The sequence below is a fragment of the Trichoderma aggressivum genome (assembly GCF_033847375.1).
Source record: "Trichoderma aggressivum f. europaeum strain CBS 100526 chromosome Unknown scaffold_004, whole genome shotgun sequence".
NCBI lineage: Eukaryota > Fungi > Ascomycota > Sordariomycetes > Hypocreales > Hypocreaceae > Trichoderma > Trichoderma aggressivum.
In genome coordinates, this window is record NW_026946370.1 from 1,087,052 (window position 1) to 1,101,699 (window position 14,648).

Consider the following 14,648-nt stretch of genomic DNA (forward strand, 5'->3'; position numbering starts at 1 on the left):
GCGGATAATGAGTGGGATATGCTTCTATATTGAAATGGCACTTTCTAGGCAGATGTTGTTTGGCAAATTGGGGGACGCATATTCAGGACGAAATGGATTTGGATGGGAAAATTGGTGATATGGTCGCAGGGATGGGGTGCATGGTGACAGAAAAGGAGAAAAATTGAGTCGGGATGATATATACGAAATGATAATGTGTAGTGTTAGGGGGGCGGAGACACAGCATAGCGTTGAATCACATTGTTTGGAATCAATTACTATTAGCAGCATCTATCTGCTGTATCAAACTCATGAGTGACATGATTCTAATCTCATCTATATATTACTCCCCCTGCTGATGCAAAACATGCTCTGGTTTACTCTGAACATATCTAAAAATGACTTATATCCACCTACTATACCATTACTCCCATTCACCATCAACCTGCTCCCAAAAGTCGAGGAAGCCCTTGAAGAAATGGACGCCCAAGCCAGGGTCCAGGGCACCAGTGGTAGCACGGATGGAGTGCATGCTCAGCTGAGGCAAGCCGGCATCGGCGGCACGCACACCCATTGCGCTCGACAGCATGGGACCGACGGTGCCGCCGCTGTGGGAGTCGTTTCGGATCTGGAAGTCCTGCAGCTGAGCGCCACACAGGTTGGCGACGCGGTGGAGGATGGCGGAAGAGACGGCGTCGGTGGTCATGTGGGCGTTGCTGTCGCCGCAGACGACGAGGCCGACGTTGAGCTTGGGGATGTGCTCGGCAAGGTAGTTGCCGATGAAGTTGGGGTTGCCGGCGTGCGAGACGTCGGCGGACAGGAGGAAGGACTTGGCGAAAGTCTGGCCGATGAGACCAGGGCCGTAGGTGGTAGGGTTGAGGGCCTCGACGGCGCGCTCAACGGTGGAGGGCAGGAAGTTACCCCGAGCACCTTGTCTCAGCAGAGAGCCAACCTCTTCGTCGTCGAACAGGGCCACCAGCTTGATGTAGCTGTCCTCGTCTCGCTCCGTAGAGTGGAGAAGACCCAGGAGAGCGGACCACGAGCACAGCTTGTCGTCGATTCTTCCAGCGGTGATGAACTCCTTGTCCAGGCCGAAGACGGAGGCCGGCTGGGAGTCGAAAAGCTCAAGCTCCCAGTTGACAATGGAGTCGTAGGAGGTGATGCCAAGCTGCTTCGAGATGAGCCTGACCAGCTTCGGGGGCTGGGTGTTGACAAAGGCGCCGACAGAGCCAAGCAGCTCGGCGCTGGAGCTATCGGAGCTGTCTAATCCAATGATGGGGACAGCCTGCGTCTCCGCGTTGTTCTGGCCCATCATGCCGACACCAAAGTGCGGCGCCAGCGTGGGGATCTTGGCAATGGGCCAGTCCAGCTGGACGAGCTTGCTAGAGGTCTTGCCCGTCTTCTCATCGCGCACAATGACTCGGCCGCCGATGCTCAGGTCTCGATCCCACCAGGTCTGGTTCAGGGCGCCGGCGTAGGGAGCAACACCGAGCTGGACGTAGCCGGCCGTGGTTGGCTTCTTGCTGACGGGCTTGAGTCGGGCTGTCAGGGCGTCGATGTGGCCGGCAATCATGCCAACGCCGTTTCCGGGCTTGTAGGACTTGCCGACGGCAAAGGCGATGATGGAGCTGCCATTGCGAGTGACCCAGTACTTGCCGCCGGGCTGGATCTTGTCGGACCAGGAGTCGCGCGCGGGGAGCTAGGAGTTTGTCAGCGTTTGATCTTGTACTACGGGGGGTCGGACTTGGAGGTGTCACGAGACATACCTCTACGTAGCCAGACTGGCGCAGCTTGGTCTTGAAGTAGTCGACGGTGTGGAAGACGGTCGGGTTCTCGCGCAAGAAGTCGCAGAAAGGCTTGGTGAAGGCCTCGGGCTTGAGGTCCCTGACGGCGCACAGCTTGCACTTGTTCTCCTCGTCAAGGTGCCAGTTGACCTGGCTAACCTCGTTCGGAGAGAGCTTGGAGATGCAGTTGATGCAGGCGCGGTTGTCGAGAGGCGGGCGACCGTCCATGTCTGCGAGAACAAAGTGCTTGGAGGCGGCCAGGGGAGAGGCAGCTTGCTGAGCGTGAGCCGAGGTCGGGATCGGGATCGGGGCAAACGAGGAGGAAGCGGAAGACGAGACGGAGAGGGTGGACTGGGCCTGAGCAGCCGCTTGTTGTCGGAGGGACAGAGAAGAAGGCACGCGCCGTGTCATGGTTGCGACGAGAACGAGGGAAAAGGAGGAGAGGAGAGAGTTTGAGGGCGAAGGGCGCGTTAAAAGGCGGTGCGAGAGAAGAGGTTGGGGATGATGAGCGTTGAGTCGATACGGAGATGCGCGCATGTCTCCCCGGATTCGGATTGGGGCGCAGCAGGACAGTAAGCTGGGGTACAGTCCGATAAGCACGGGGGCCTTTTGTGGCGCCAGGGGCGGGAACCTATCGGCGGTGACCAGAGGGGGGGATTAGGGGATTTACAGCGGATAAGGCGCCATGGGTACCAGGGCCAGGGGTGACTTTTAGTACCTGTACTGTGCACATCATACATAGCATTATCCCATATTTTACTCTTGGGCTAGGTGGTGTCAATGGTAAAGTCTTGATATTATTACATATGGATGCCTAGTAAATAACACTCAAGAAGAAGGTCTAAGAAGATGACATTTGTTCCTTTGGCGGCTACTCCTATGGCCACGGTATTTGACCTTTGATATCAGCATGTAGATTCTTAGGTACATTTTCCCCTTGTAACGCATCAATGTTCCAAGTACCATCTCTACCTGTATTCATCAATCTCAGGTATCTGTAGTAACCAAATATCTCCCAGCAAATGACCACAGATGCTACGCTCATGTTTCCTCTCTTTCCATAGATAAAAAACCAGGTGGTAGTACGTGCGCCATCTATCCGCATCCCATGAGAGACGTAATTCCTTGAGCATGGGAAATTGGCACTCAAGGAAGAGCACAGCTTCGAGGATACTAGGATTGCTGAACTCCCACGTTAGTCACATATTCAATTCCAATAACTCAGGTGGATGTAGGTACATGTATGATGAGGATAGGTAAAGCATCTACATACTAAAACGTACCTGGGAATATCATTGCGACCGTCGACTGTCTGGGTAAAACGTAACGTCCTAAGCCGTGGAAATAAGGCGTCGCCATTACAGCCATCAGAGAATACGTCGTCAAGATTGATCTCCTGACTGGTCTCGCAAAAGTCCAAGCTCCGACAATGACGACCAAGAGATAACAACCCCTTGGTAGACAAATTGGCACACACCAGGTTCAGTGACAAGTGGCGAAGATCTGGCCATTGAGAGGCAACCATCTCACAGTCATTGTCTGAGAAATCAGTCTCTATGGCGATGGGGAGATCAGAATAGTTTTGCGGCCCAGGTTTCATGATTAGAATTTGAAGCTTTGAAAGAGCACTCAATGCCGTTATTGCTGCCGCCGAAATGCGTATGGTTTTCCTGAATGCCAACGATAAAGTGGTCAAGGCCGTCAACCGCGCGATGTGCCATAGCGCAGCAGAATCCGGATCTTCCAGCGTTAGGTCAAGCGACGTAAGATTTCTCAATAGAGGTACAGCCCCTTCGATGGCCGCTGCTGTAGCAGCCAGATGTAGAGATTCAAGTGTGGAAAAGGGCGTAAATATCATATCATCTTTTGCGATTGTAAGCTGTTCTACCGCAGAAGCTGGCCAGCTCCATGGAAGATTCAAGGTGGTTACACACTTGCTCTGTGCCAAGTGAAGAAGAAGATCGCCGCTTATAACGCCGCTGTTAGCAAAGCGTATTAGCCCATTAGAGACAATAACCTCTTGCAACAATGGTAGGTGCTTCAAAACATCCAAAATAATCTGGGGTGTGAGTCCTATCCACAGTTCAAGATGTATCGACTTTATCTTCGGACAATTGCGCAAGCAGCCTATGGTAGAAAGGTTGATGAATACACCAAGAAACGTGACTTTGCGTAGCGATGGCACGCAGTATAGCTCCATCTCTTTGACATCTTGACTATTGCTGAAAACGGCCAGCTCCCGTAATCGGTGGAATTCGAGGTCCTTAAATGCGTTGTAATATCTTCTCTCACTAGTGTAATCAAAAGAAATGGTAAGAAGCTTGGAGGCATATATCTGTTGTCGGTCCTTTGGCACTCGTAAAAGGTAGCCCATAGCTTTTGGACTTGTCCATAACCTTTTTATCCCGCACTTGAACCAGAATCGATTTACTTGGACAGCTTTGGACAAGGTCTCCAAGTCCTCTGCATCTAAACAGAATGAGAATATTATGTCGAGGATCTCGGGTATACACAGGGCTTTGGCAGTGGAATCGAACCGTTTTGTCGCCGGAGAAGAAGCAGTCGCTGGAGTGTCTGCCATATTGCATAAAAATTAGCAGGTGGAGTGGAAAAGGTTGAAAGATGTATTAGTCGGCTCTTTCAAAAAGTTCATAGCCTGGGATTATCGTTACCTTTTATATCTGAACGGATTAACAGGAATGAATTATCGGACATGGGATTTCCCAGGCTTGAAGCTTGTTGCACTGGGTTTGAGCTGTATCTGTACGGGTAAGTTGCTCTTTCTCGGGTTTCTGGCGCCAAAAGTTTGAAGCTTCAACTTGTAAATAGGGGCTATGTTTACGATAAGGATAATAAGGCCGGCAAAAGTGATGGCAGGTTCAGCAAAAGACTAAACGCCTTACGGTGTAAACTTCAGAATCATCTCTCGGCTCAAATTAGTGGAAACAGCCTATCGATGAAACTTTGAGAGGTCCTGGCCACGGCACGGAGGGAAACACATAAACTTCGACTTTTATACACATAGACTTTGGCTTTTATATATTATAATTTATACATCTGTAACCTTGTACTCTTAGTGTGGCTCGGCCCTCTAAAATTTGATTTGGGAGCCTCAAATTCACTCTCCAGCATCTAGTGCCCCAGATCGAGTAGTGATAAAAGCAAATACCCGTGATTGTCATAGTACGTAACTGAGAAACCAGCTTCTTGGTAGCGAAAGTGTTGCTAAATCAGCACTTTTGCATCTCGTTGACGGTACCCATGTTTCGTCCTAAATACATGTAGCTACCTCACTTGTTGTACCGCCTGTGTTAAGCCACTCTCTTGATTCCAGTCAGCTGCGGCTAATCGAATGCCATCGAAATAGATGGGCACCAAATACGTTTGGCAAATAATAGTAAAGATAAAGAGCCATCCACCTCAGCGTTCTTCCTCATTTTTGTCACAGCCTCCCATTTTTTCGCCCTCGGTTGCCAGGAAACATGATAGAGCACTGAAGTTATGCGTTTCGCTCCCTGACGATATTGGATGATGACCTGCCTCGTCCACTTACTTGGGTACCAGTTGGCAATTCACTCAGGTATATAGATCGATCTTGAGGAGTGTCGGGGCAAGTGATATCGCTTCTACTATGCCATTAAATTCCCTCTCTCAGCATCAACCCATCTGAAAGAAGGTGACTACATGCACCTGTAGGTTACTAAGTGCAACCCCCTACATAGCCATGACCGTCTTCTAAAGGCGAACGGACGCGTTATGTCACTGTTTCGGCTCTGCACTGAAATCTCCATTCAACAAAAGCCAACTACATGTATTTAGGCGCATGGGGTAAGGAAACACAAAGCTTCCAGAACAGCCCATACATCCGGATCTGAACGTATATAGACGAGATAAGCGATACAGGCGAATCACACCTTCATCAAGCTGTGTCTACACATGGAGACAAAGCGATGCATTGATGTATCCGGCTCTATGAGGCAATAAAGACTAACATGGTGTCAATAAACATGAGATCTCCGACCTTGATCATTTAATGATAGAGCACGTATATCTCCAGTTTTTGCAGATGGAGACGGCGTGCCAATCGCGCCAATCGATCTAACAAAAAGGTTCAACAATAATCACCGAAAGAGTAATATCAAAGCATGGACCTGAACAGGATTAAACAGCTCTCTGGAGATTATAAGCGGCAAAATGGCTCATCACTGGCAACCCGCGCGGTTCATGTCGATGCCAATGTCGACAGTCACTCTGCAATGGCTCCCGCGCTGCACACAAGCACAACATATTGTTTCGCAGATGAGCCAGATGAACTTGTTGACCTCCATATTGGGTGGGCCAGCTCTCACTTATTCATCTGGCTTGGTGTCTTTCCACGCAATTCTCGTCCTTTTGAATCCGAGTCGTATTGATATTGGCGAGGGATATCATGGCTGCCATGGTGTTATCAAAATGGTCTCTCGCATGACTGGTCTGGAGACGTTGCCTCTGGACTGCGATGCCTCTGAGTTACAACCTGGCGATATCATTCATATTGAGACACCACTTAATCCGACTGAAGAGGCCATTAATCTACAATATTATGCGGTCAAGGCACATGATGCGGGGGCATTTTGACTGTTGATGCTACTTTTGGACCTCAAGCATGACTTTCTTTTGAAGCTACATAGTGATCATGTATATTTGGGGTCAGTCGCAGGCAATCTGGAAAACTGGCTTGGAATGCGATCTCTGCGGACTCTTGAGCTCCGAGTTACAAGACAAAGTGCTACCGCAACAGCACTAGTATCTTGACATGATGGCCAGCTTCAGGATTCATCCACTGCTGTGCATCGAGTGGTTGAACGGGTTCATCATGCAAGCTTGCAGGCCGAGGCAACGGAGGAGAGTAGCTGGCTATGGAGACAGATGTCCAATGGGTATGGACCTGTTTTCTCTATTACCCTAAAGGATGCGGATTTAGCAAAACGACTACCAAGAAAGCTTCGTTTTTTGCAGCACACGACGAGTCTTGGAGGTATTAAAAGCCTGATAGAATGGCGGGCCATGACGAACACGAGTATTGGCCAGAGGCTAGTTAGACTGAGCGTCGTTATTGAAACGTTGAAGGAGTTGACACGGGATTTGCAGCAGGGGCTGGAGGCTCTCGGCAAGGAGACGCTGCCGAGGAAATAAATTCGGATCCAGAATAGTGTTTCTATTACTGGTGTGAATATTATGTATCAATTCTGGAGAAGTTGGGCTGATTGGAAATCGGATAGCGGCATGTTATCTTGTCTCTCGAGGGTCCAAAGTTTTGCTACACGTGGGAGGCAGTGCCATTGCTGATGTTAGCGCAGCTTCTAGAACCTGTCAAAACATAGATCCATTAAAGTGCGACTAGATAACACAATCAAGACAATCTTGCCGCGTCTAAAACTTTTCATCATTTATCGAATCTGACAGGTTCGTCATCCCCCTGTGCCTAGAATCCGTGCCATTCCAATTGTGGTCGCTCACTAAGCAGACTCACTCAGCAGAGGAAAATCGGCTTCACTGCCGAACGGAAACTTCCGACCAAGTTGCGTGTCGTCATGCTCGTCTGCCGGGAATGCTCCAGACCGCATTTGGGCAGTTGACGTTGATATGTTGGCATTGGGCGTTGGGCGTTGGAAATCAAATCATGCCAAGATAAGTTGCATTGAATTTTAATTGGGTGAAACTAGGAAATGAAGAGTTGTTTTCTTGATCGCGGCAAAATAGATGCATCTATCAGGGCTTAATGCATGTGTTAGTCGCGATAGACATACATCATGTAAAGCGCAGACATGGAGTAATCAAACAAAGAAAGAAAAAACCCGCCCTGATAATAGCAGACACAGAGAGCCATAGCCAACTGCAACTGCAATGTTGCCGGTTTCAATGCATTCTCAACTCCGACCAGCTTCCTTCAATTTCAAGCTCCGGAAACGCAAGTCCTGTTCCAGAAGCAAATAGTAAACAAACAAACAGCTTGTCGCAGAAGCTGCTCTCAAGCTGGGCGGCATTCGGTCTCCATCCTAGCCGAAGTCAATCAATGACGGCGCTGCTTGCGGGTCAGCACGCCCAATCGGCCGATCCAAGCGAAGCATGCGAGAGGAGCGGACCACTAATGGAGCTCGGGATCTGCTAAGGTTTGGGGGCGTTGGTGTAGGCGTAACGGACCACAGCATGGGAACTTCCGCCATGATGTAAGGGGGTTGATGATGATGAAACAGGATGTGGATGAATGAGCCATCAACAGGTATATAAGTCTTGGATGAGGAGCTGTGAAACTGTTTTGCATCATTCAGAAAAACAACAAACAACAAACAACAAACAACAGCATCCAGCTTCTTGAACACACTTGATACACAGCATCCCAAACCAGCTACATTCCCATGCTCTATTGATTAATTAACCAACAACAACAACAACAACCACTTACACCAATACCCATCTCTGCGCCAATTCATTCACAACCACCATCTCTGCGCCAACTCACACAACAACCATCTCTGCGCCAACTCACACAACAACCACAATGACTTCTTTTACCGTCTACACTGGAGCCAAGGACGGCAATGTCAAGTCCAACAGTGCGACCAAGCCTGAGCAGCTCACTGGCGACCAGGTGTTTCTGCGGATAATCGCCTCGGGAATGTGCTTCACCGATGTGCACTATGTAAGTGACTCAACCCCAGATGCGAGACCGCACTCCTCAACAAATGCTAACACAAATGCCTCTAGAAACATGGCGAGAACGCTTTGGGTCACGAAGGTGTCGGTATTATTGAGGAGACGGGCCCCGGTGTCACATATCTCAAGAAGGGCGACCGAGTAGGCTGGGGATACCAGACCGACAGCTGTGGCCACTGTCTCGACTGTCTTCAGGGCCAGGATATCTACTGCAAAGAGCGTGTTATCTACGGTGACGCGGAGAACGTGAACCGGGGCAGCTTTGGTTCCCACGCCCTCGTGCGAGAGGCCTTCCTCCACCCCATCCCCGAGGACATGAGCGACGAGGATGCCGCTCCTCTTCAGTGCGCCGGCGCCACCGTCTTCACTGCTCTGCACGACGTCGACTCCAACGACACTGTCGGCATCATGGGCGTCGGCGGCCTTGGCCACATTGCTATCCAGTTTGCAGCCAAGCTTGGTTGCCGCGTTGTCGTCCTTTCTGGTTCCGATAGCAAGAAGGACGATGCTACAAAGCTCGGCGCACACAGATTTGTCGCCATGAACAACGGCAACACTGATCAGCAGCTCGGCGACTGGAAGATTTCGCGCCTCTTGGTGACCACTTCCGCCCAGCCTTCGTGGGACAAGATCCTGCCTATGCTCTCCACTCGCGCCCGCATCTATCCTCTTTCCGTCTCTTCCGACAACCTGGAGATTCCTTACATGCCCCTCATCATGAACGGCATCACCATCCACGGCTCTCTTGTCGCTTCTCGCAATATCCACCGCAAGATGTTGGAGTTTGCTGCTCTGCACAAGATTAAGCCTGTAATTGAGAGGTTTGAGATGTCGGAAGAGGGTATTAACAAGGCATTTGAGCGTCTTGAGGCAAGCAAGGTGCAGTACAGAGTTGTTCTGCTGCCTACTCAGCAGTAAACTGAAGGGCAGTGGTTAAGAGATGCATAGCGAAAGGCGAAGCGGCAGTGATTTAATAGTCTTTACTTTCAAGGTTTCTAGATGGGATAGAAAAAAATTAATATTCGGCTTCATTCAATTACTACGTTACTTGCTCCAATATTTATGACGTCTTTCATTGCGCATTAGCTAAGAGAACTCTGGATTGTATGATTGTATGGGTGAGCAGCACTTGTCTACGTGATTGTTTCCCGAAATCTTTCATCGTAGTTGGGTAACCATGCAACATACCCGTTGCATTAATTGCTTCGTCCTTTTGATGAATTTGAACCTTGAGTAATTTTTTGGAGATACATATATCATTGATGTAAATATGAAGCTTGTTGATAGGCAAGCCAACTGCACGTACCCGGGATGTTGTCTGAGACTGACTTGAACAGTGCTTGAGTATCACATTATGGGAAAGGATGCAACCAGTTGGTCTCTCAAATATAAATACATTCCATGCTATGTTACGGCTTCAATGCTCGTAATCTACTCATCTATCAATCCTAAACACCACCTCACACTTCAAAAAAGGGAATCAAGCCTGTCCTTGGATAACAATTAATGTACTCAAACGTCACCTCACCCGGCTTCAAAGCCGAGACCTCGTGCCACGTGCGCATCTTAAACGTCTCCTTGCCAAACTGTTGAGAATGCGAATGCGCTCCGTGAAAGATTTTGTGATGCGACTTGTGCTTGGAAGCCCATGTCTCGATGTCCTTGAGCGATCGGAAGAAGCCACTGCTACAAGTCTCGCGCCTCCGTCGCTCCGTTGTCACAACGAGGCCGAATTTGTCTACTTTGGAGACACCATTGGAGCCATTGACATTCGTGGCGTCTGTGCCGTTGGAGCTGTTGGAGCTATTAGAGCTATGCGTCTCGTGCGTTCCATTTGCTCCGTTGGTCTGGTGTATGCCGTTGGTGCGGTCGGAACCATTCTTATTATTGAATTCGTTCGTACCGTTCGTTCCATTTTCCTTGTGTACGCCATTTGCACCATTGGTTCCAATCAGATACTTAGCATAACTCTTGACAAGGTTTGTCAGTCCATTCACCACTGTGCTTCCAATGCCGTTCAATGAAGCCAACTGTTGAGCCTCTTCTGCCTGAAGCAGCCGATTTGTGGTCAAATTCCGAGAGAAGCGCAGCCCAATGTCTCCTGATTCCGCCGAATTTTCCTCCAGATAAGTCATCCCAGCTCTTAATACTGGCTCAAGGGTGTTTTCGTATGCTTCTCTCTCGTCGTCTTTGCACCGCTCCCAATATTGGCCAGACCGGATGTGAAGGACGGACACCTTGTTTTCCCCCTCAATGACGCGGCCTTTGCTATCTTTCTCAAAGTTTGGAGGGCTGAGTTTGTACTCTGACTCGAAAGGATCATGCGATGATGCTGGAAATCTATCGCGGGCTGCTCCCCAATAGCCGGTGAACTTGTGGCTGACTTGGTGTGCGCCCTCAAGGGAAGCGATGCCCGGCTGATAGTCGTTTCCAGAATATATTGTTTCGAATCTCTGTTTGGGAACTGTGAATGATTCTCTCCATAGGCCGACTACCTCTTGATCAGAGGGAGATAGTGTTTTATGGAGTTGTTGCAGGCTCAAGCTCTTGTTAGCAGCCTTGGCGATGTCTTTATCAATCCAATAAAGAATGTATATTTCAGTGTCCGGAACATCATAGCCAGCCTCCACGTAAACCTTCTCCCATAAAATTGGTGACAGTTCTCCACCTCCCTGTCGAATCCATTCCTCGATTTTCGCAGCGGCCGTCCTCTGAGCGGTAGAAGTGACGTGAGTATTCAGCTCGGTATGTAGTCCGCTGGCAGGGTTATCTTCATATCGGGGCTGAATACCAATATAGGAAACATTTACATCATGGACATGTTCGGGAAGCTCCACCATGTATCGAGGGAACTTGACCTGCCAGTTTTCAGGCTGGTTCAAGGGTAGTTCTCGGTTCTCCGTTTGTATTTGAGAGTGAGACATTGTACGGTAAGGTAAAGGTTTATAAAAGGCTTCGCTGTGGCTTGTGTCTTTGATCAGATACAAAAGGTTTATAACAGATAAAGATAAGATGGCGCTTGTTGGCTTTAATGAATGTCATTTCTTCCCCAAATCGCCAAGGAGGACCCAACAGCTTGTAGTTATACAGCAACACTGAACACGAATCCAGACATAGAGCTGCACTAAATTGCCGCATGAAGAAATGCGGAGAAGAGACTCTTGGTATTCTCGCCTCTATCCAAGCAACTGACTCAACCAAAGCAAATACTGTACCAAAGATTCTGCTGCAGGACTCGGGGTTTACAGGGGGGCATTCAGGGCTCTCCATCCACTCCGTCTACGTGTACGGGGAGAGAGATCTCACAACCTCGGCAGCCTCGGCAATATCGTCTAAGCACGCTACACTCGCGAAGGCACGGAAACTCCCCGCATTCCCCATTCTAATCAAACGCCTTGAACGTCTCCAAAATTACCTAATGGACGCAAGCGCTGCGCGACTCCGCGACTCCGTAAGGCTGGGCTGACGCTTAGCTCGCTTCGCTCGAGCAAAACATCTCACCGTGACGGAAGGATTGGAGGCGCAACGAACGAATCAAGGAGCCTTGTCCGAGCTGAGCCCTCAACCATGAGCGAGATTAAGAGACGCACGCGCACTGGCTGCCTCACGTGTCGGGCCCGGCGAGTCAAGTGTGACGAGCGGAAGCCCGCCTGCAACCGCTGCACCATTGCCAATGTCGAGTGTGCCGGATACGCGCCCAAGCGGCACATCGACGTGCGCATGCCATCGCGAGCGTCTCAGTCGCAGCAGAGCTCGCCGGCCGATGTCGAAGATGATGATGTCCGCTCAGACCGCCTTCATTACTCGCCGCAGGGCCCTCCGGGTTCCACCCCGTCCGGTCCGCCGTCCGGCCCGGCTTCCGCTCCGTCCACTCATCCCGCCGCCTGCATCCTGCCCCGGCCTCAATTCCGCCATGATGGCCTGCCCCTGGTTGGCCTACCAAGCAATCCGCGGCTGTCACAGCGCCCCTGTGCTGCTTCCAGGGAGATCCTGGCCTATCACCAGTTCTTCTTCCGGACGCTGCCGATGCTGTTCCCAGCTGACCACTTGCCATTCTGGAGGGATCGTGTCTGTGACGAGGCCTGGTGTCTCGAGTATGCCCAGCGGGGGTTGCTGGCTCTAGGCTGTATGCATCGTGCCGCTCTCATGATATCCATGCTTGGCGAGAACGACCAGGCCCGTGGGTTGGACACCAAAGTCATTGCCGTCCAGGCATACACCCAGGCACTGCAGGAACTGTCAAGTCGGCTAGATGAGGCCGAGAAACAATTAGAGGTTTTATCAGCCGTCTTAGTTCTCATGGCCTACTTTGAGGTAAGTCAAATGGCGCTCGAGCTGAAAGCCCGGCCGGAAAGGGCCAGCAGATCAACTTGTCTAACACGCGGGTTTAATAACATGACTATAGTGCTTTGCAAGCAATATCCCTGCGGCGTATAGCCATGTCTGCACCGCCAACTATTACTTTACAGCCCTCAAGACTAACACACCGGCACATGTGGATGACCTTGTACTCGACTCTCTGGGAACAGCCCTGCAGACTCTCACGTGGACTTGTTACATGGCAGTGCCACTTCCCAGCATGCTACTCTCTGTTGGCCGTACGACGGCTACAGGGTACATTGCACCAAGCACTTCGTTTCTGCAACGTAGCTTGATACAGATCTTAATTGACTCTGGAGTTCATGACGAGATATGGACCCTTACACCGGTACGCCAAGAGCCATCCGTATTATTAGAAAAGGTCTACCGACTGCAGCGTAATCTACGGGAATGGAAGGATGTCCATGGTCATCTTCATCCCTATTTGGAGGCAGATACGGCAGCCCTAGCCAGTCTCGAGAGTTTGGAAGAATACCATTTCCCAATCCCCCCGTCTCCCTTTTTGGCGATGCCACCAAACCTATGCATTTCCGGGGCAATGTACAACTTTCTCAGGGCACGCATAATGTGGACTCTCTGCCTCTATGATAAAAACCAAGACGCGAAGAAGATGGAGTCTGAGGCTTACATATACTTTTACCAAACTATGCGGTTTGCAGCAACACACACAGCGAACAATAGCCTGAGGACGCTGCCCAATGGCACATATTCTACAGACGCGCCTGTTGCTAGCGAGGAGATGGACAAGAGTTTCTTGCCTATTCTCTACATCACAGGACAGTGCAGTCCTCAGCCATCTTGGCTACGTTGGATCGCGCAGTTGATGAAGCAGATTGGAGAACAAGGACTTTTCAACGGCTTCGTGCTGTCTGCTAGCCTCAAAGTTCTGCATAAGATGGAACTTAGCCATAACTTGCTGTCGACTGATAGGATCGAGCGATATCCTAACCCAGCCCTGCGGATCATCTCGATGCTGATCCCAGAGACAAATGCTCAGGGCTTTGTGTGCTATTATGCTAAGCCCTCTCGATTCAACAGCGGTTGGATCAACAGGGATACACTTACCTACTATCCCATTGCTCATGCACGCTTCTCTCCCGAGCTGGATGAGGATAGTGCAGCGAAGCGAGAGATTGAGGTATATGATGAGCAACGGTCAATGGAGGAGCAGTTTACTTCTGAGTGGATTCTTAGTCGTCCAGTCGCGAGCAACTGGCAAACTCGCTCTTCGGAGACGAGGTTCAACCTCAATCACGTCCTTCGTGATCATATTAATGGCGGTCGCTTATTGCAAATGAATCAGCAGACACCAGGCGGGTCTATAATGAGATATTAAAGATTAGTAAGAGACTTGAGAAATTAAAGAAAGTATAAAAGATACAGGCGAGAGTGTAAGTCGTCTTTATTTCAGCCCCGGCGAATTGTGGGCAATACGTTCAATGTTAGACCAATTTAACTGTAGCTACATCATCTAAGGAAACGTTTTTTTTTTTGCTGTCTAGGTAATTATGCAGTTCTTCTTCCTTTTTCTCTCACTTTTGCCCGATAATGGCTGCTTGATTTGAACATCAACGTGCTCCAATTCAATACATTGAGTGTACATTTAGCCCTTGGAAGTTGATTGTCTCCTGGGAGAATTGCATTTCGATGTCATTCATCCCCTTGGTCTGCTCGCTGTTGATTACTGTTTGAGGAATAGCCTCTCGCTGCGGATGGCTATTGGCTCGATCCTCTTGATTGAGATATCAACATATATAGAGAGAATGCATCACCGCTACAGTCGCTAATCTCGCCTATCTATGAAGCATT

At 49.8% G+C, this 14,648-nt stretch overlaps 4 protein-coding genes across 4 annotated transcripts; 2 read left to right on the forward strand and 2 right to left on the reverse strand.

Annotated features, from left to right (window-relative positions):
* Nucleotides 1–403: 403 nt before the first annotated feature.
* Triagg1_1912 (uncharacterized protein) lies at nucleotides 404–2,300 on the reverse strand (the record flags this gene model as incomplete). The annotated part of the gene is made up of 2 exons (XM_062896035.1): nucleotides 404–1,678; nucleotides 1,746–2,300. The coding sequence occupies 2 exons, from the start codon at nucleotides 2,298–2,300 to the stop codon at nucleotides 404–406; spliced, it is 1,830 nt and encodes a 609-aa protein (XP_062759451.1).
* Nucleotides 2,301–8,304: 6,004 nt separating this feature from the next.
* On the forward strand, nucleotides 8,305–9,377 carry Triagg1_1913 (uncharacterized protein; the record flags this gene model as incomplete). The annotated part of the gene is made up of 2 exons (XM_062896036.1): nucleotides 8,305–8,445; nucleotides 8,511–9,377. The coding sequence occupies 2 exons, from the start codon at nucleotides 8,305–8,307 to the stop codon at nucleotides 9,375–9,377; spliced, it is 1,008 nt and encodes a 335-aa protein (XP_062759452.1).
* A 542-nt stretch (nucleotides 9,378–9,919) lies between these two features.
* On the reverse strand, nucleotides 9,920–11,383 carry Triagg1_1914 (uncharacterized protein; the record flags this gene model as incomplete). The annotated part of the gene is made up of 1 exon (XM_062896037.1): nucleotides 9,920–11,383. One exon carries the CDS (start codon nucleotides 11,381–11,383, stop codon nucleotides 9,920–9,922), a length of 1,464 nt encoding a protein of 487 aa, XP_062759453.1.
* Nucleotides 11,384–12,026: 643 nt separating this feature from the next.
* On the forward strand, nucleotides 12,027–14,175 carry Triagg1_1915 (transcriptional regulator family: Fungal Specific TF; the record flags this gene model as incomplete). Its single annotated transcript, XM_062896038.1, has 2 exons — nucleotides 12,027–12,773; nucleotides 12,865–14,175. The coding sequence occupies 2 exons, from the start codon at nucleotides 12,027–12,029 to the stop codon at nucleotides 14,173–14,175; spliced, it is 2,058 nt and encodes a 685-aa protein (XP_062759454.1).
* Nucleotides 14,176–14,648: the final 473 nt, after the last annotated feature.